This window comes from Perissodus microlepis, chromosome 15, assembly GCF_051167445.1.
Source record: "Perissodus microlepis isolate ML-2025 ecotype Zambia chromosome 15, ASM5116744v1, whole genome shotgun sequence".
Taxonomy (NCBI): domain Eukaryota; kingdom Metazoa; phylum Chordata; class Actinopteri; order Cichliformes; family Cichlidae; genus Perissodus; species Perissodus microlepis.
Genome location: NC_140475.1, coordinates 26,204,050 through 26,223,685, shown reverse-complemented (window position 1 = coordinate 26,223,685; position 19,636 = coordinate 26,204,050). Strand labels below are relative to the sequence as shown.

At 42.8% G+C, this 19,636-nt stretch overlaps 2 protein-coding genes across 7 annotated transcripts; one reads left to right on the top strand and one right to left on the bottom strand.

Annotated features, from left to right (window-relative positions):
- Nucleotides 1-892: 892 nt before the first annotated feature.
- On the bottom strand, nt 893-6,794 carry ahsa1a (AHA1, activator of heat shock protein ATPase homolog 1a). 4 transcript variants are annotated; one of them, XM_084954039.1, is made up of 10 exons: nt 6,642-6,755; nt 5,813-5,900; nt 5,085-5,275; nt 3,679-3,761; nt 3,472-3,589; nt 2,186-2,262; nt 1,940-2,077; nt 1,487-1,588; nt 1,349-1,400; nt 893-1,262 (listed from the first exon to the last, which is right to left on the bottom strand). In XM_084954039.1, exons 2-10 carry the CDS (start codon nt 5,890-5,892, stop codon nt 1,105-1,107), a joined length of 999 nt encoding a protein of 332 aa, XP_084810165.1. In that variant the 5' UTR covers nt 5,893-5,900; nt 6,642-6,755; the 3' UTR covers nt 893-1,104. The 4 variants fall into 4 exon arrangements, with proteins under 4 accessions (XP_084810165.1, XP_084810163.1, XP_084810164.1 ...); XM_084954037.1 differs by having other exon boundaries at nt 2,165-2,262; nt 6,642-6,752; XM_084954038.1 differs by having other exon boundaries at nt 2,165-2,262; nt 6,655-6,747.
- vipas39 (VPS33B interacting protein, apical-basolateral polarity regulator, spe-39 homolog) lies at nt 6,228-19,584 on the top strand. Of its 3 annotated transcripts, XM_084954030.1 has the most exons (19): nt 6,228-6,443; nt 11,843-11,935; nt 12,044-12,149; nt 12,246-12,383; nt 12,462-12,500; nt 12,947-13,011; nt 16,463-16,519; nt 16,682-16,774; nt 16,863-16,896; nt 16,966-17,068; nt 17,277-17,304; nt 17,401-17,474; nt 17,546-17,621; nt 17,704-17,838; nt 17,970-18,011; nt 18,091-18,267; nt 18,363-18,452; nt 18,734-18,838; nt 18,912-19,584. In XM_084954030.1, exons 2-19 carry the CDS (start codon nt 11,843-11,845, stop codon nt 18,930-18,932), a joined length of 1,476 nt encoding a protein of 491 aa, XP_084810156.1. In that variant the 5' UTR covers nt 6,228-6,443; the 3' UTR covers nt 18,933-19,584. The 3 variants fall into 3 exon arrangements, 2 of the variants coding, with proteins under 2 accessions (XP_084810156.1, XP_084810155.1); XM_084954029.1 differs by lacking the exon at nt 6,228-6,443 and having other exon boundaries at nt 7,219-11,935; XR_014802787.1 differs by lacking the exons at nt 6,228-6,443; nt 18,912-19,584 and having other exon boundaries at nt 7,219-11,935; nt 18,363-18,616.
- The last annotated feature ends 52 nt before the right edge of the window (nt 19,585-19,636 follow it).

Sequence of the window (19,636 nt, the reverse complement as noted above, 5' to 3'; positions counted from 1 at the left end):
CCTGTTAAGTCCAGAATTGAATTCAAAATCCTGCTCCTCACATACAAGGTCTTAAATAATCAGGCCCCATCTTATCTTAATGACCTTGTAGTACCATATCACCCTATTAGAGCACTTTGCTCTCGCTCTGCAGGCCTACTTGTTGTTCCTAGAGTATTTAAAAGTAGAATGGGAGGCAGAGCCTTCAGTTTTCAGGCCCCTCTTCTGTGGAACCAGCTTCCAGTTTGGATTTGGGAGACAGAAACTATCTCTACTTTTAAGATTAGGCTTAAAACTTTCCTTTTTGCTAAAGCATATAGTTAGGGCTGGACCAGGTGACCCTGAATCCTCCCTTAGTTATGCTGCAATAGACGTAGGCTGCCGGGGGATTCCCATGATGCATTGAGTTTTTCCTTTCCAGTCACCTTTCTCACTCACTATGTATTAATAGACCTCTCTGCATTGAATCATATCTGTTATTAACCTCTGTCTCTCTTCCACAGCATGTCTTTTATCCTGTCTTCCTTCTCTCACCCCAACCGGTCGCAGCAGATGGCCGCCCCTCCCTGAGCCTGGTTCTGCCGGAGGTTTCTTCCTGTTAAAAGGGAGTTTTTCCTTCCCACTGTCGCCAAAGTGCTTGCTCATAGGGGGTCATATGATTGTTGGGTTTTTCTCTGTATCTATGAAGCGCCTTGAGGCGACTTTTGTTGTGATTTGGCGCTATATAAATAAAATTGAATTGAATTGAATTGAATTGAATTAAAACAGACGAACACTCTAAGTACAAAGTAAAGGACAAAGAAATAAGTAAGAAAAAGTTAAACTAAAGAGAAAAAACAGAAGGAACTGTACTGCATGCATGATTGACGTTAAAATGTTGCACCATGTTGACAGCAGCAGGACAAACACAGAGTGGAGAGAAGTTGTTTATTAACATCCCAAGTCAAAGCTTAAAAGAAGATTTTAAAGTCTTTGATTGGAACCTCTTGGGTACATTGTTCCTTTTAGTCTGGGAGTCACATGGTGCCTCCTTGATACAGGAATTGTGTTACTGTTCCTTTAACAGTTCATTCTAACCACCACCTCCTCTCGGTCTGTCAGATGAGTTCCAGGGTTTGGAGTCTCTCAGTATCCGAATGTCTGCTTGATGGCCCGGAAGTAGAAGCGGGTCCATCCCTCTCTGGTGGAGTCCTCTTCTCCTAAAGGGACTCCTCGGCACTCCAACCTCAGTTCTGTGTCGTCTCCTCGATCATCCAGCTCTAGGCTCACGGAGGCATAGTGGTCTAGAGAAAGTCCAGAGAGGTTAGAGTGTCCCTGAAAGCAGCAGCAGAAAAACATGAATGCATCACATCCTAATAGGAAGACTCACTGCTGGGCCATGTCCTGAACCGCCACTTCATGTCAATCCTCTTGTCTGGCACCTGTGGGGAGGGGCACAGTCTGGTTTACTATTCCGTCATGGTACAGCTTTGCTAATGTGTGAGTGATTGGGCAGCTGTGACCTCACCAGCTGTGTGAACTGTCCACTGATGCTCCCGTCCAGCAACTGGAATTTCCCCCCACAGCAACTGTCCACCACCGCTGATGAGCGTGTGAATACCTGCATGAACTGCACAGAGATGTCAGTGGTATAAAAAGAACATTACTGGTCTGAGATTGGCCTAATTTCAGGTAATGCCGGGGCCCAGTTCTGATCACCTGGTTAATTGTATTTGTGTTTTCATTGTCTGGTTTCAGTCAGTTTCAGGCCTAGGATTCATACTGAACTCGTAAAAGTCTGACACCAATTTTTAGCCTAGATTTGACCTGATTTTAATCAAACAAAGTTTTTCTTGCTGGCTGGTCATGACTGATTTAGATAAATTGAACAGGGTCTTTCATAGGGCGTCATTTATAACCTGTTCTTGTCTTTCTTGGTCTGTTCTGACTTCGTCTGGTCCTTCCTAGTCTGTTAGAGTACCTCTTGGCTGATGAATGTCCTGTAGAGTTCATGAGCGTTGGTCTGGAATGTTTCTTTCAGATCGAAACTGCAGGTTTGGTTACGATCACCTGTGGGACAGGGGGCGGTACTGGAGGAGCACTTGGGGGCGGGGCTAATCTGCAGGACAACACAGAAAAATCAAAGGTCAGCACTTCAACAGTGAGGCTGAACAGGAGCTAAGTCAGGACAGGAGGAGCATCCTACTTGGGTTTTATTGGTCTTAACCTCATTCTTCTTGGTCGACACAGATGAATGCTGCTTCAGTGCGTTGGTGGTGGGAAGAATCATTCCCTGACCAAACTCTGTGGGATCAGAGGTCACAGTTACCCCATGGGTCATCTCCCTGGCTGATCTTTACAGGTGTAAATTTCACAATGAAGCGTTTTAGGGACTGTCTCAGAGTAATGGCTTGCTGAGGGCTGAAACTACAAACGTTCCAACCACCAGGAGAAGCTCAAAACAGAGTACTAAAGCTCCACTTAGATTTAACGTGTTTTGCTCACACGCATTTGTAGTGGATGTGTCACAATCCTGGGTCTTTTTACCCAGCGTTTTGAGTTTTTGTTTATTTTGATGTTTATGGTTTATGTTTAAGTTCATTGGGTTTTCTAAGGTAATTTGTTTATTAGTTTCCACTTAAGTTTTCAACCCCTGTATTAAGTATCCCTTGTCCTTTATGTGTTTCATGTCTTCATGTCTTTTGTTGTCAAGTTCATGTTGTCACATCTGCGTTTCATTATGTTTCCCATTTTATTTTGAAGAGGTTCTGTGTTCCTGTGTTCTATGTGTTTAGCTTTACGTTTCCCCTGTGATGTCGTTATCCTCACTTGTTACAGCTGTTTCCCCATGTGTTTCCATTTCCCTCATTATCCTCCTGTGTGTACTTAGTCTGTGTGTTTTCAGTCATTTCTTGTCAGGTCATCTGCTGTGTTCACGTCATGCATCCAGGTTTTTTCCATGTCTCCATGCCAGGTTTCATGTTGAAGGTTTTTTCATGCTTTAATCTTAGTTCACCCAGTTTAGTTTATTGTTTAGTTTCACCTTTGTCTTTTGTTTTGTACTTCTTTGCCAGCCTTAATAAACGGCTCGGTTTTGTTATTCCATGTCACGTTTCACATTCTGTTTTGGTCTGCATTTGAGTCCTTTTTCGCAATACATACAGTCTGCCTCAGCCAGACTCTGACAGGATTGCTGGGTGCTAGAGTTAATTGTAGACTCTGGTTGTCTCAGTAACTCACCCCCTCATATCAGCAGTATTCTTAACACTTTGGTATTCACTTCCAACTATTATCTCAAGCCTGGACCCACCCACCTCTCACTGCTGAATTTTACAGAACTTTAATGGTTTCAAGTTTCCACATTACTTCTAGCTTTTTCCTGTTTAGACCCACCCCTAAAAGGCTTTGATAGTTACTGACTGATCTACTTAAGAGACACAGAAGAGACACCCACGAACAGTTCTAAAAACTCCTTATGGTCAGAAACTGCCTGATGTCTTCTAGGTAACACACCTGATTTGAGCCGCCGGACATACTCGCCCAGAACCCTGCGAACCTCCTGGATGCCGGAGGTCTTCATGAGGTCCAGGAGAGGTGTGTTGGGCTGGTCTTTACAGAGAGCCACGCAGATCTGGATAGCAACATAATTATCAATACACTCATCAGTGCAGTCATCACTGGGTTGCAGGGTATGTGATCAGAATCAGAAGTCAAACTCACATCCAGGTCGTCCTTGTCATTCTCGTCAGACAGGTTGGACACATCAATAGTTCCTCTGAACTTCACTCCCCTGCAGGACATCCCTGCACACAGAAAACAGTTGGCACTACAGAAAAAGAGCAACCCTATGTTAAAATCCCCGCTGTACACGTGGCTAGAGATTCTGGCAGTCATAGTCAAATGTATTCCAAGGGCCAGAGCGGGTGACACTGAGTCAAAATGAAACCTTTCATATAAGGATAAGAGTAGATTTAGTAGTTATAATTAATATGATCAGCAAAGACTCCTGGTTTACAATAATGGCTTACACAGCAGTGAGGAAGAACTCTTCAGTATTATCTTTTTTCAATACCATGTGCCAACACAATGCAGAGCCACTGCTTGAACTCTACTCCCATAGAGATTGATTATCTTGTTTAAAGTGTTACCTGATTCTGAAAAAGAAAGACTGAAATCAAAAGCACTTGACTCCCTGGTATAAATGAATAATGTGCATTTTCAACCAGATAACCTGTGAGCTAAAGAGGAAATGGTGTCTTGCTGATTTAGAAGATCTTCATTTAGCCAGGAAAAATAATTTGTTGCTCAATAAAAGTAAAGCATGAACACCTGACTATTCAACACTCACAATGAAGATTCTTTACAGTTTTTCCCCAGTGACCACTGAAGTTAGGGTTAACGCTGATAATATTTCAAAATAACTGCTCAAACATGCTCAGAGAGTTATCATCATGATAGCTGCCACGTTGTGCGACGTGCTTCTAGAAGAACTTTGGCTGAAAGGTTTAGTGCATGGGTCTCAAACCTAAATGAGCTATGGGCCATTGCTGGCACTGTCATCTTATTGGAGGGCCACTTCAGTGTTCAAGTAATACAAAACAAACAAATAAGAAAACACCCACAAATATTTTCTAAAATGTAGTGTTGTATTTTAAATTTCAAATATTGTATAACAAGACAAAACGTTTTTTTCTCACTCTTAACTGAAGCCCTTCATTGAACCACCAAATAAACACATCAGTACTCTCTACCTGGCCAGACACATGGCAGCACTTCTACTATCATTTTGTTCATATTTAACAAATATGCAGACATAAGTGTACACATTAGTTTTTGACTCTCTCACTGAACTAACAGAGCCAATCCCTCAGCATATTTGTACTCTCTGCTCATATTGCCTTCATATTAAATCATTTTTGGCTTTTTAAATAACTTATTTTAACAAAAAAAAAGTCACTTCAAGGATCAAACTGTCAATATACGGGGCAGCAAGTAGCCCCTGGGTTGTGAGTTTGAGACCCCATAACTACAGCATCTACGTGAAGGTTAGAGTCAGTCACATGAACCAAATTGAGATGGTCTCCCATGATGAATGGATGGACGACATCATCAGTGAGATCACTGACCCAGCCAGCTGAGTCTCAGCTGCCACTCGTAGAAGTAGAAGAGCTTCCCTTTGCGGTTATTGATGGAAGCTTCTCCCTCCAGCTTAGTGACTTCGGTCAGCTGGCAGATACCCTCAGGTCCCTCCACCTGCACACCGAGCAGCAACTGATGGAGGCACTCCGAGGACCAGGAGGACACATCTCGCTCTGTCCTGACCAGGGGAGAGAGGAGGGTCAGCGGGTACCAAATCACGCCCACCTCTGACATCACAGAGTTCAAAAATACCTCCAAACATGTGCTGAACCAGCTGCGGCTCACATAACACACACTGAAAGTCTAAAATAGCTCATCCTACAGTATCACATACACACTGAGATCATTCTGGAAATGTCCTCTTCTTACTCAGTCATGACATTCAGGCTGTTACCATGGAAATGAGGCCAATGCCCTCAGTTACCTGCAGGAAGCCCCAAAGTTTACTCAAAAAGTAACTTTTGTTACTCAAAAGCTTGAATACACACATGAAGAGGGGCCTCAGCATGTCACATGACTGACCTTCTTGCGCGTTTTCTATCACTGAGCTGAAGCAACTTCTATAGCAACAGCATTACCTGAATTCTACCTTCATCAGTCTGTCTGTCTGCCACATGGACCAGTTTATATTTATTACAATAAATAAGTAGTAGTAATAATAATAGTAGTATAATGAGTACTGCAGTGATGGTAGCATTGATGAAGATGAACAGACCAGTGCCAGTTGTTGACGTTGGTGGCGTCAGCTCTCTCCTCTACTATCCATCGAGGGTCTCCTTCACCCCACTTAGCCATCACGATCGCTGATCAATACAGGGCCAATGAGACACTGCTGCTCACACTGCTAAAACCCTAAGCCTGATACCAGCTGAAACATGAAACGCCCACTTCCTCTTATTACTGTCAAAGTAAAAGCACAGAGGACGTGGGACCCTGACAGTTACCTTGAGGCCAGCTGTGGGTCTTTGCTCCCAGATTGGGAACCAGCAGAGCTATACCTGCATGCTGCTCTCAGGTGATAATAACCTAAAGCCTCCCAGGTGGAAATAAATCAGCTGATGTCTGCAACCAATCTGTTGACAGTCACATCACTGATGCTGAATGTAACAGACCAATCAGATCCATTTTTAGAAGAATGACTCCTCTGGTTTATGTGATGTTTTATTTTCAGACTTTTAAGACAATCAAATTAAAAAGAACATCTGTCTGGTTTCCTGCTCCTTTAATCGAATTATTGATTAGATCAAAAATGGACTTCCTGGTGCAGCGTACTACAGCTCCCAGCAAACTTCGCGCAGCCGGAAGCATCCTCCGTCAAAGAGAAGGAGACGAAGAAGCAGGTGAAGGTAAAAAAACAAACGAACAAACAAACAAACAGCTGATTGATTCTCATCGATTATCAGGTTTACAACCAGCGGTTTGTGCTTGATGTCTACAGATTAGACACCTGCGGAGTGACGTCACATTCCCACCGTTTGTCACTAAAAACACTAATATACGGATTTTTCATTTAGCTAGCTAATGCTAACATGCTAATAACAAACCTGCAGCTGTTACCAGAAAACGTGTCTGTAAAGGTTCTCAGTCATCCAGGTCATCGTAGTCTAAGGAGCTTGGAAAGAAAAACATCTGGACTTCTTTAAGTTGCTTGAAGACGTTTCACCTCTCATCCGATAAGCTTCTTCAGTTTGACCCTAGAACTGAAGAAGCTCCTCGGATAAGAGGTGAAATGTCTTCAAGCAACTTAAAGAAATCCAGACGCTTTTCTTTCCGAGCTCGTTACTAGAAAACGCACACGTGCATAGCAGATGTGAGTCCGGGATCAGGCTAACCAACACGGGCTACGGCAGACTGCAGCGCACTACAACTCCCAGCAACCCCGCGAAATTGTAGTGGTTCGGTGTGGGAACGAATCATAACTCACAATAATCTCTATTGAGAGCTTCAGTAGATTTTCTTAATGTACAGGCTGTGATCAGCTGATCTGCTGCTCTTTATGGATGTATACACCTGAATTCAACAAGATGTGAGCCGATGTTTCCTGAGTTGTCCTAGCTGATTTCATCCTCTACACTGACAGTACACTGTTTATGCTGTCTTTATATTAGACACTATACAACCATCATCAACTGAAATTCATATGAATCACTTGATGTAAGCTAACTGAAATGAAACCACAGCATCTGTGCACCTTTACTGTATCCATCACAGTGCAGAAAACTAACCTGTTTATCTTTTTCTCTCCCTGTGAAATGCAGCTGGACCTTTAGCTGTAACACACTGTGAGACAAACTGCACACAAACAGTTTTTATATGTTTGCTGAGCTGATAGAAACGCTGCATTTCAAACTGCCTGACACTTAAAAAACGTTACTCCCTTTATGCTCGCTCCTCTTCAGCAGGGCTAGCTAGATGCTGAAGTACCGCAAACACAATTCATGGACACCCCTGGCTATGACTATGAAGGTTCGCAGTGATATAAAATAATTACTCCCCTCAGATGTGTTAAAACTAAAGTAAGGAGCCGTTTTGAAAATGTAAGGTGTAGAAAGTTCAGATATTTGTATAAAATGTAGGGATAAAAGTAAAAAGTTGTAAAAAAATATATAATAATAATAATAATACTCAAGTAAAGTACAGATACCTGAAGATTCTGCTGAAGTATTTGTAATTCGTTACTTCCCACCTCTGGTCCCAGACTAGGTAAATGTGGAGGGTTCAGGAAGGACATCCGGATCAGGCATGCAGGCCATAAAAAATCAGATTTCCATACCGGATCGGTCAGGCCCGGGTTAACAATGACTGACTCGGTGCTGCTGGCCAACAGGTGCAAACTGGGCTACTATTGGCTACTACTACTGACTACTATTGAAGATGAAGGAAGAGGAGAGGGAGAATCAGAATACTTTAATAATCCCTAAGGAAATTATGTTGTTACAGTTGCTCCAAGACAATAACAGTAACAGACTAAACTAAATTAAATAATATAATATATTACAATGTTTACAAAATAATAACGGGCAGCATGGTGGCACGGTGGTTAGCACTGTTGCCGCACAGCAAGAAGGTCCTGAGTTTGGTTCCACCATCAGGCCAGGGTCTTTCTGTGTGGAGTTTGCGTGGTTTCCCTCTGGGTACTCCAGCTTCCTCCCACCGTCCAAAGACATGCACTTTGTGGGGATAGGTTAATTGATTAATCCAAATTGCCCATAGGTGTGAATGTGGGAGTGAATGTGAGCACGAATGGTTGTCTGTCTCTGTGTGTTAGCCCTGCGACAGACTGGCGACCTGTCCATGGTGTACCCCGCCTCTCGCCCTATGATAGCTGGGATAGGCTCCAGCGCCCCCCGCGACCCTGAAAAGGATAAGCGGAAGCGAATGGATGGATGTTTACAAAATATAAGAAATAGCTCTAATGTATACAAATATATTTATAAATATCAAGAATATTAGAGACATGACATATACATGATTGACATTTTACTCTGACCTGTGAAACGTTGTTATTTTACTGTACAGGATGTGCAGAAGGGTGTAACTTCTGCATTGTGCATTAGATGGAGGAGTTGTACGGAGATATCCACAGGCAGGAATGATTTCCTGTGTTGTTCAGTGGTGCCTTATGGGTAATCGCAGTCTCTCACTGAGCGTGGTCCTGGGACTGGCCAGCACATCATGGAATGGGTGGGAGGTATTATCCAGCATTGTCCTTATCTTGGACAACATCCACCTCTCAGATACCACCCTAAGGGAGTCAGCTCCATCCTCACAATATTACTGGACTTGGGGATCAGTTTATTTAGTCTGTTGGCGTCTGTGACCCTCAACCCAACAGCATGGGATGGCACTGGCGGCAACAGACTCATAGAACATCCTAAGCATTGTCCGACACATGTTGAAAGACCTCAGAGACACGTTTGGCCCTTCCTGTAGAGTGCAGTGATGTTTTTAACCCAGTCCAGTTTATTGTCTGTGTGTACTCCAAAGTATTTATAGTCCTCCACAAAGTCCACATCGACTCCCTGGATTGAAACAGGGGTCACAGGTTTCCTCATCCTCCTAAAGTCCAGGTCCTTCTGAGAGGGCATGTTAGGACTAGGAGGCAGCGAGACAGAAGGAAAGGCCGGAGTGTGTAGGTGAGAGTAGGACTCTAAGTGTTGGGACTGTGATGGGAAAGGGAAAGAGGGTAGATATACTATGAGAGACCAGCAGAGGCCAGGAGCAGTGGAGGTGGATTCTGCTGTACCTTGGTGTAGATAGAAAGAGAAAGAAAGTAGGGGTAATGTTGGAGGTAGAATATGTAAATAGGGTTGTGGCAGTAAGGAGAGTCTGAAAAAGGATCATGATTTTGAAGCTAAAAGTCAAAAGGTGTGAAGTGGTAGAGAGTGTTCCCACACGGTTAGCGTGGTGATTGGAGCAGACTTTAAAGGATATGTAGGTGAAAGGAACGTCAGACAAATGCTTTTCTTTGTGCACTCGTGCTACAGTCGAAGCTGATTTCAGTTTGTGAGTGGGAAGAGAAAAATGGTGGCATGGTCTACAGCTGCTGAGGGGTGGGGATATGGACAGGCCTTTAGATTTGAATGCACAAAAGAACAAGAGCGCGATGGTAAAGAGTAAACTACATTCAGGAAAGAAACAACTGCATTATTCTGTTAACACAACATCTAATAACATCTGCACTGAGAGCATGCTAACACAAAGCTAGCCAAGAGCGCAGAGTGATATTAAAGCTGAGTTGTATGCAGACCCGAACCCAGCAGCCAGAGCCTGAACTTCATCATGTAACAAAGACAGTAATGAGCAGTCAGGCTGCAGCGTCTGTTTCTACCTGTCCGTGTGTGTACTGTAGAATCACCCTGGCAACCACTCTGCAGTGTGCTTTGGCTGATTTTTGGTTTTACTTTGTGTTTATGTGTAAAAATTGTATGCGTGTCCTCATTAGGATAGAGATCTGTGTCAGGTTTATACTGTTAAAAGTAAATGTGTGACAGTTGTTTCAGGTCATTTCTGGAATAATGAGAAAGTAATGTAACAAGTAGTGTAATAAGTTACTTTCTTTAGTGAGTAATTAAGTAATGTACTTTATGAAAAGTAATGAGTAATGTTTAACAGATTTTTTTTTTTGACCAAAAACATAATAGTGCTAATAATTAGAGATGGCACGATACCACTTTTTTATGTCCGATACCGATACCGATATCATAAATTTGGATATCTGCCGATACCGATATGAATCCGATATAGTGTGTTTTTTAATCAATAAAACTGTTTTTTAAATATCTTGCTGCTTTTTGTATAAGTTCATACTCAAGTTAAAAAACAACAACAACACTAAAGCTATTCTGTTATACCTGTATGTAAAAAAAAAAAAAAAACCACACTGCACCCAAAATATTTCATAGATCAGCAACACTGATCAATCTAATAAAGTTAAACCTACTCCATCCTCCCTATTCTGGTATTTTAAAGAGTACTTAGCAGAAATATTAAGCAACCTAACTAATAGGGTTATAAAACTCCCAGCAAAAGAAAATAGGGAACCAGCCTCTTCCTCATGATGCTTAATCAATGTAATCAACTTTAATTTGATGCAGGGTGAAAAAAATTCACAGAAATAAATTATTTTTCAAGAATAATTAAATAGATTCAACATCTTTCTTCAACAGAATTGCAGAATTCACAGATGGTACTTTCCCAAAGGAAAAAGTACTACAGCTTACATATTAGACTTAACAGTTACTATATACAGTAATGGACTTCTATACATTTTACATCATATTAAAACTTTGGGTGTAAGATTCAGATAATTATTAAATAATTAAAAGCTAGATATTTTAAATGAGAATAAGAAAGAAAAGTATGTCTTTGTGCCCCCTTTTCCCTGTTAATGCCCTATCGGCCCCCCTGGCTAAACTTTGCTAGATCCGCCCCTGCACAGTTACCAGCCGTCAGCTGCGTAGGAAAAGATCCTGGTCTAGAAAGTAATATTAAATAAATTCTAACAACAGCTTATCAAGCTTAAACGTGCTGCTGTTGTTCAGCTGCTGGTTTCCTCTTTCTGGTGCAAAGTGGGCCAAAAACAAACAAGAGAGACAGACTCGCGACAGAAAAGCCGATCAGCTGATCATTAAGCAGTTTCACAATTGAAGTAGCAGCAGGAGAGAGAGAGAGAGAGAAGAGGCAGTTGCTCTATATATCGGTTGTTAAGCTTAACGCGGGAATGCTTTACAAACATTCAGAGATGAACTTACACACTTGCTTTACTTCTCTCTGGGATAACTTCCTCGGAGATGAAATGTTTGCTAGCAGGCTACAAATACACTCAGCCGCTCTATCACGTGAGCACACTGCTCCAACGTGCTACGGTTATGAGCCGAGTTACGCCGCGTCGCAAGTTTTGTGAGGTGCTTTTTTGATATTTAATGGATCGGATTACATTTTTTATTTCTCTCCGATATCCGATCCAGTAATTTAGGTCAGTATCGGACCGATACCGATACGTAATATCGGATCGGTCCATCTCTACTAATAATACACACTGAAAATGAAAAATATGAAAAGCTTAGCATATGCTGAGACGGTGTTTCTCACTGTGAGATCACTGACCTGTGATCTCATCACATGATCAATAAGCAGAAACAGAATGACATCATGTGATGCAGGCTGTGTCTTACCAGCTAATAGCTTCCTTCCTTTCTGTGTTGACAATTTAAATAAAGAGTCACTAACTCTTTATGTCCAGATGATTAAGAGTAAAGTTGACGAGGAAGACTACTGGCACAGCTCCAAGTTTAAAGCGTTCACCTTCGATGATGAAGATGATGAGTTAAGCAGGGTAAGACCTCCAGAACCAGAAGCCAGAGTGAATTGTTCTAGCCCTGCATGTGTGTCATTGACTTGATGTGGCTCTCAGGTGTGATTTTTAGGTGTTGTTGTCTAACAGTTGAAGGAGTCTCGGCAGGCAGTAAACAATATACGGCGGCTGGTGGAGGAAGACGATGACGAAGATGATGTCGAGAGGGTCAGCTGGAGTGGCGAGCCAGTCGGCAGTAAGACCCCTACATTCTCCTCATTGGTCACTCCTTTGGAGAATGCTGAGATTTGATTGGTTATAGGGTGGTTACCTGTCATACTTGTGTCCACAGGTATTTCCTGGTCCGTTAAAGAGACAGCTGCCTCCAGTCAGAGGGCAGATAGAGAGCCTGCCTTCCCCAAAATTAGCACTGACACGCCATCGATCAGTAGGAGCCAATCAGGATACTCGCTGAGCTCTCTATTCAAAGGTGAGGACGGTCACATGACTCAGATAGACCGAAGCCTGATCATGTGATTCACTGCAGTTGTCATGTGATTCTGTGCAGGAAAACCTAAGGTAGGGAACTTCCAGACCTTCAGTGACGGTGAGTCCTCAGATGACTCAGGTGGTGTTCTTATACTTTTACGATATTTCACCTAGTCAGGGTCATGTATATCAGGGTATATAAATGAATGGTGGTTGGATGAATATGGGATGATGTTGAATGGTGATTGGATGAATATGCAATGATGTTGGTTGGTGGTTGGATGAATATTGGATGGTATTTAAAGGTCAAATAATGGTTGTATAAATAGTGGGTGATGATTAGATGGTGATGGATGATGTTTGGATAGTGATTGGTTGATGGTTCGATTAATAATGAATGCTGATTTGATGGTGCTTGGATAATGGCTGGGTGAATACTGGTTGACTGATGGTGGTTGGATGTTGTTTGGTGGTTGCATGGTCATTAATGATGGTCAGATGATAGAGGATGTATGGTGGTTGGATGTCTTGCTCAGACTGACATTTGTTTTTTGGGGTTTTTAGCACTTACTGACTCGTCTGTCAGGCTCTACGCTCCTGAGCTCCGAAAACCAAAGTCTGAGTACAAGGTAAGATTACCCTGGTTAAATAGGGTGTTATATTTAGTAATCTAATTACTATGGGTGTGTAATATGGCTGTTCAAATATTGTGATAACTGTTAATCTCATTACAGTTATGCTTCAAAATCCAGTTACTCTTGGGTATTCTGATTACCCATGAGTAATTAAATTATAATATCATTAACCTGATGTAAGTTGATGTGCACGACTAGTCGACTGGACAACTAATCTTCACTGTTGTCACTAGTCGGTACCAGACATATGAGTCATTTAACCTAGTTGTTTTACATTTGAATTAATCCCCACTGCTGGTAAATAGTCCTAATCCTAATCTTATGGAACCATCTGCCACCAGGTGAGAAACGCCAAAAATCAGCCTCATATTTTAGTCACCACTGTTATTTCTAGTTCTTTTAAAGGCAAAAGAATGAGATCACAGACAATCCTTAGCGATAGGGCGAGGAGTTCAGTTGTTTCGGAAGGGTTTAGAGTAGAGTCGATGCTCGTCCACATTTAAAGGAGCCAGTCGAGGTAGACACCAACTGGGTAAGGTGGTCCGACCAGGGATATCCTGCCAGGAGGAGGCCGCTGTGTACACCTGAGACATGGGTCATGTTTTGTGAACTCAAAACATGTTTTAAATAATTTGGATTCCTCAAAACAGCCACCCTTTGCTTTGATTACTGCTTTGCACACTCTTGGCATTCTTTCGAGGAGCTTCATGAGGTTGTCACCTGAAATGGCTTTCCAACAGTCTTAAAGGAGTTCCCAGAGATGCTGAGCACTTGTTGGCCCTTTTGCCTTTGATCTGCGGTCCATCTCATCCCAAACCATCTCCATTGGGTTTTTAGGTCATGGTAAATGGTAGATGGACGGATTCTTATATAGCGCTTTTATACTCTGTAAGGTTTTCTGACTGATGAGAGGTGTGACGTGTAACTGTTTGCACAGACCGTTTTTTGAAAAAACAATTATCGGATTCATGAAGCTGAACTTAAATCATGCATAAATGATTAGTATTTATTCAGGTTTGGATGTATGCGTTTGTAAAATAGTTATACTCTTGCTTAGATTGCTTCCGATTTTTGTGTGGATTGACGTACGTTACACACAAATCACTGCACACATCTGTAAATCTTAGTTTATGCTTTTGGGTCATGTCGTACGCATTTGCAACCCTTTTGTGGAAAATTCCTCTCCGTATTTAATCACCCCCCTCTTTTCTGGTCAGAGGGAATTTTTAAACCAGGCTTGAATCAGGGCCATCCTGATACGCATGAGGAGGAGCTCACTGATGAGTCGGAAACAATATTTAATTCAATTCAATTTCAATTCAATTCAATTCAATTTTATTTATATAGCGCCAAATCACAACAAAAGTCGCCTCAAGGCGCTTCATAGATACAGAGAAAAACCCAACAATCATATGACCCCCTATGAGCAAGCACTTTGGCGACAGTGGGAAGGAAAAACTCCCTTTTAAGAGGAAGAAACCTCCGGCAGAACCAGGCTCAGGGAGGGGCGGCCATCTGCTGCGACCGGTTGGGGTGAGAGAAGGAAGACAGGATAAAAGACATGCTGTGGAAGAGAGACAGAGGTTAATAACAGATATGATTCAATGCAGAGAGGTCTATTAATACATAGTGAGTGAGAAAGGTGACTGGAAAGGAAAAACTCAATGCATCCTGGGAATCCCCCGGCAGCCTACGTCTATTGCAGCATAACTAAGGGAGGATTCAGGGTCACCTGGTCCAGCCCTAACTATATGCTTTAGCAAAAAGGAAAGTTTTAAGCCTAATCTTAAAAGTAGAGATAGTTTCTGTCTCCCGAATCCAAACTGGAAGCTGGTTCCACAGAAGAGGGGCCTGAAAACTGAAGGCTCTGCCTCCCATTCTACTTTTAAATACTCTAGGAACAACAAGTAGGCCTGCAGAGCGAGAGCGAAGTGCTCTAATAGGGTGATATGGTACTACAAGGTCATTAAGATAAGATGGGGCCTGATTATTTAAGACCTCGTATGTGAGGAGCAGGATTTTGAATTCAATTCTGGATTTAACAGGAAGCCAATGAAGGGAAGCCAAAACAGGAGAAATATGCTCTCTCCTTCTAGTCCCTGTCAGTACTCTTGCTGCAGCATTTTGGATTAGCTGAAGGCTTTTCAGTGAGTTTTTTGGACATCCTGATAATAATGAATTACAGTAGTCCAGCCTGGAAGTAATAAATGCATGAACTAGTTTTTTTTTTAGTGTTGATTATGTTCACAACGGAGAAAACTGCCTGGCTTTTGTGTGTGGAGCCAAACATGGTGACTTTCCTCACACCTGTGGAAGGTCGGCTCATGCAAATGGCTCTTTTGAGTCCACATCTGCTGGGAGATTGCATCTGCAGAGGCCCAGCATTCATCTGTTGCTCTATTTTCACTGTACACTTTTTGTTTTTGCACAGCATGTTCGTTATTGTTTCATGCCACCAGTCTCTCTTTATTCAGAGTTTTCAGACACAGTTGTCTGTGTTTCTCCTTTTCTTTTTTCTCCATCGCTGTCTTTCTTCTTTTTCACTGTCTTTTCATGTGTAACTAAGTCTCAGCTGTCAGATTTACCGCCTGGAGTATACAGAGTTCATTGGCTGAGTGGTATCACATGGGGTGGCTTAAGTTGCATCCAACTGGTCTGTGCATTTCTTCAGCCACTGAACCACTACTGTAAAGACCAGAAAATGCTGGACCAGTTAAAACAGAAGCACCCTATCAGCTTTGAAATTTTTGCCTTCTGTTTTTACTGGAAGTCCGGTTCCATATGGGACAGCTTGTGGGTGCGGCTCAGGACCTCAGTCCGCCTATTAGTGACCTCTGGCTTATGTTGACATTAAACGGTTCTCAAATTTAACTCCATATCCGTATTTCTTAGTTTTAGACCAGTGGCTTACTCTAATATTTTTCCCTCATTTAGTTGACTAAGAAATTAGTCACCATTGCTAATTAATTATATATATTTAATAATTAGGCAGCACGGTGGCACGGTGGTTAGCACCTGAGTTCAATTCCACCATCAGGCCGGGGTCTTTCTGTGTGGAGTTTGCATGTTCTCCCCGTGTCTGCGTGGGTTCCCTCCGGGTACTCCGGCTTCCTCCCACCGTCCAAAGACATGCAGTTTGTGGGGATAGGTTAATTGGATAATCCAAATTGCCACTAGGTGTGAATGTGCAAGTGAATGTGAGTGTGAATGGTTGTCTGTCCTTGTGTGTTAGCCCTGCGACAGACTGGCGACCTGTCCTGGGTGTACCCCGCCTCTCGCCCTATGACAGCTGGGATTGGCTCCAGCACCCCCCGCGACCCTGAAAAGGATAAGCGGTAGCGAATGGATGGATGGATGCTAATTTAATTACTCTGGGGTAATGTGATTACAGTTGTGTAGTCCTGTGCTGTCATTTCTAATGGTGATATGGTTATTGTGATGTCAGGATTATGTCAGTGATTGGTCACCTGAAGAGACGGTTCAGAGACTTCAGCAAGGAAAGGTAACACACCTGTTCACCCAAGTCTGAATATTTCTGCTCTGTATTAATATTGTAAGTATTTGTACTGTGTGGCAGGCCGTGTCTCTGGAAAAATTCAGTGTGGTACTCTGAGCGTCAGTACTCTGTAGTAGTAGTACTGTGATTATTTGTACTGCATTTTAGGCTGTGTCTCTGGAGAGGTTCCGCACACTGCAGGACAAACTGCTGCTGCTCGATCTCGCCATCGCCGCTCATGATGGAAACGTCATCACGGCTGTAACTTGATCTGATTCATAACGGCATCATTTAAACTTTATTAACCATCCCATCAGACACAACTGAGCATGCTCTGTTTATGTTTCAGGTTTTAATCTATCTAAAGAGGACGCTCTGTAAAGGTGAGTGTGGTCTTGATCCCGGTCCTGCTGGTTGATTGGTTCTCCCACTGACTCTGTTTTTGTTCTCAGAGGTTTTGTTTCGAGAGCTGGAGTCCAGGCAGACAGCTCTCAGACACTTCATCCACTACCTGAGTGAGACCCAAAACCAGAGGCTGCTGCTGGAACTGCACAGGTTTGCTCACACCTACAAGTACACCTGTCCCTGCTGATTACTGCCCTCGTCTGTATGAAGCGTGATGCTGAACATGCTGCAGGTGTTCTTGTGACTGAGTGATGAGGTTCAGGTCAGCAGGTAGACATTCAGGTGTGTCACAGGTATCTGGTGTACACCTGTACAGATAGAACTCTTTTGATGTGTTTGCTTTCTTCCCGTTCCTCAGAGCACTGGGCAGAGCTGAGGATGCGGCGGTATGTAGTACTCTGTAGCTATAAACACATCAACATTAATTCTTCTGGCATTCATTGGGATGATGATGATGCCATTTCCTGTTTTCATGGCAACAGCTGCTTCAGTATAAGGAACACTTGAGCATCACAGATGAAAACAAAAGACGGGACTTCCTGAAGAACTGCCTTAGGTCAGTAATCTGATTACACTCAGGTAACTGTTAGTGTTTGTTGTTTACAGTTGTTTGTTCGTTGTTTTCAGCCTCCCATTTTCTGCTGAGGACCTGGCCCATGTTCAGGATCACTACACTCTATTGGAAAGGCAGATCATCATCGAGGTCAGTAACCAGTTAATTAAGTTCATGACAAGGTTGAAGGCTTCTGATTGACTAGATCCAGTTTAATCACTGTTGTTGCTAGGTGACAGACCGGCAGGCTGAGCGTGGAGGGAAGGTGGAAATTTTCCAGAAGTTTCCCAGAAAAGCTTTGATCCTCAACATGCCGCTGATCACCACGCTGTACTACTGCTGCTTCTACCACTATGCTGAGCCAGAGGTCAGTCTGTTAGCCTGTATTAGTTTTAGTTCCTGTTAGCCTGAATTAGTGTTAGTCCCTCTTAGCCTGAGTTAGTGTTAGCCCCTGTTAGCCTGAGTTAGCAGTAACCTGCAACAGTGTTTATATTTCAGGGGACCTTCAGCAGTCCGTTAAATATCCGTCAGACCTTTAAGGTGAGAGCTGACTGGTTTGCTTTGACTTTTGACCTCTTTTGATCTGTTTGACTCACTGACCTGTGACCTCTGAACTCAGATCTCAGAAAAGCAGTACTTTGTGACTGCTTTGGCTGCAAGGGCGAAGCTGAAGGCATGGCTGGACGTGGACGCTCTGTTTGCCAGCAGGAATTGGCTTGGGTTCACCAGGAAGAAATCACCACTGAGCTTCCAGCGAGTTGTTGACATCCTACAGAAGAACTCCGCCCCCACACACGTGAGCTACTGTAACACACCTGGTGCAGAGGTAGTGAGAGACGTAGCCATCAGCTTGTTATTGATTTTTGATCATTGGTTATTGATTACTGTCAGGTGCTGCAGGACTACGTGGCACTCGTGGACGACGGAGAGTTGAGGCTCACTTTGGCTCAGAAACATAAATGTCATGACATCGTCATCAGTGTGAGTCTGCCAAATTTGATTTAGCTGCTTGTGGTGGAATTAAGGCACGACGGGTCCAAGGATCATAGTTTTGAGCCATTTTATTGAGCACTTCTCACCACAACAACCAACCCTTGAGTCCCCGTGTTTTAACACCGCAGGCGCGATCTGCAGATGCCGTGCAGGTGCGTCCGCACGGCACCACAGACCACGCCCCACCACACTGCTGCTTTAAAAATGACTAATCAGAGAACAATACTTTGTATGATGTCATGATGATGTTGTATCTCTGGGCAAATCAGACATACCGGGACATGAAGGACCGGCAGCTGCTGCTGGGATACCGTGGGAAGGTGGTGAGGGGCTCAGCGGAGGAGAGGAAGATTGATGACCTGCTCAGCAACCCGGTGAGTAGGGCTCCTTTGTGAACTATATCATGTGACTTGACATGTGACTAAACTATTTCTTCTTTTCTTTCAGCAAATTCGCTGGAAAAACTAACATGGCTGTCACCATGGCAACATGAATGTCCTTCCAGCCCATCTGTGGCTGTCTGAATCGATGTAGCTCTGCCTACATAGCCAGAAAGGGGGAGAGTCATGACTCTGATGTTCCTTTGAAAACAGGAAGTGACTGTATTGATGTGAGAAAGAGGGGGCGGAGTTATTTCTTCATGTTTCATCAGATAATTGGACACACCTCTGACATTAATTCTGACATCATCACGCCAAATAAAATAAAAACACAGATTGATGCTTCAGGACAGCGCATGCTGGGATACGGATGCTGCTGCCATATTTGCCCGAGAATGTATGTGTGCTCCCAAATGTTCAAGTTGCCACCTCTCATAGACAGATCTGTCCTAAAGTGAACGGGTTTGAAGTTTGTCTAAAAGTTTCCCAAGTAAAACAAAAATCCAAAAGCTGTGATCAATCCCATGTTTCTGTTAACATGAAGAGCGGACTGATGTATTAAATATTCCTGTACTGTGTGAGAAAATAAATCATAACTTTTAATTAAGAGACATCAGAAACAGCTGATTTTTGCTTAATGGATTTTTTTAACCTTTTATTTGTTCACAAACATAAAGTGCAAAATAAACACAAACATCCCAAAAACTGTTACAAACAGCCAATAAACATTTATATATCAATTATTGACTCTCCTCGTTTGTATAATTAATGACGATTTTTTTCATCACCACA

Bases quoted from the DNA above. Each gene is read 5' to 3' on its own strand.
- ahsa1a (XM_084954037.1), bottom strand. From the start codon at position 5,892: ATGGCTAAGTGGGGTGAAGGAGACCCTCGATGGATAGTAGAGGAGAGA. The intron at 2,078-2,164 runs GTAGGATGCTCC...GTTGTCCTGCAG, and splicing joins TTAAGACCAATAAAACCCAA to ATTAGCCCCGCCCCCAAGTG. The intron at 1,263-1,348 runs GTGAGTCTTCCT...GACTTTCTCTAG, and splicing joins GTTCAGGACATGGCCCAGCA to ACCACTATGCCTCCGTGAGC.
- vipas39 (XM_084954029.1), top strand. From the start codon at position 11,744: ATGACATCATGTGATGCAGGCTGTGTCTTACCAGCTAATAGCTTCCTT. The intron at 11,936-12,043 runs GTAAGACCTCCA...GTTGTCTAACAG, and splicing joins AAGATGATGAGTTAAGCAGG to TTGAAGGAGTCTCGGCAGGC. The intron at 17,475-17,545 runs GTCAGTAATCTG...CGTTGTTTTCAG, and splicing joins TTCCTGAAGAACTGCCTTAG to CCTCCCATTTTCTGCTGAGG.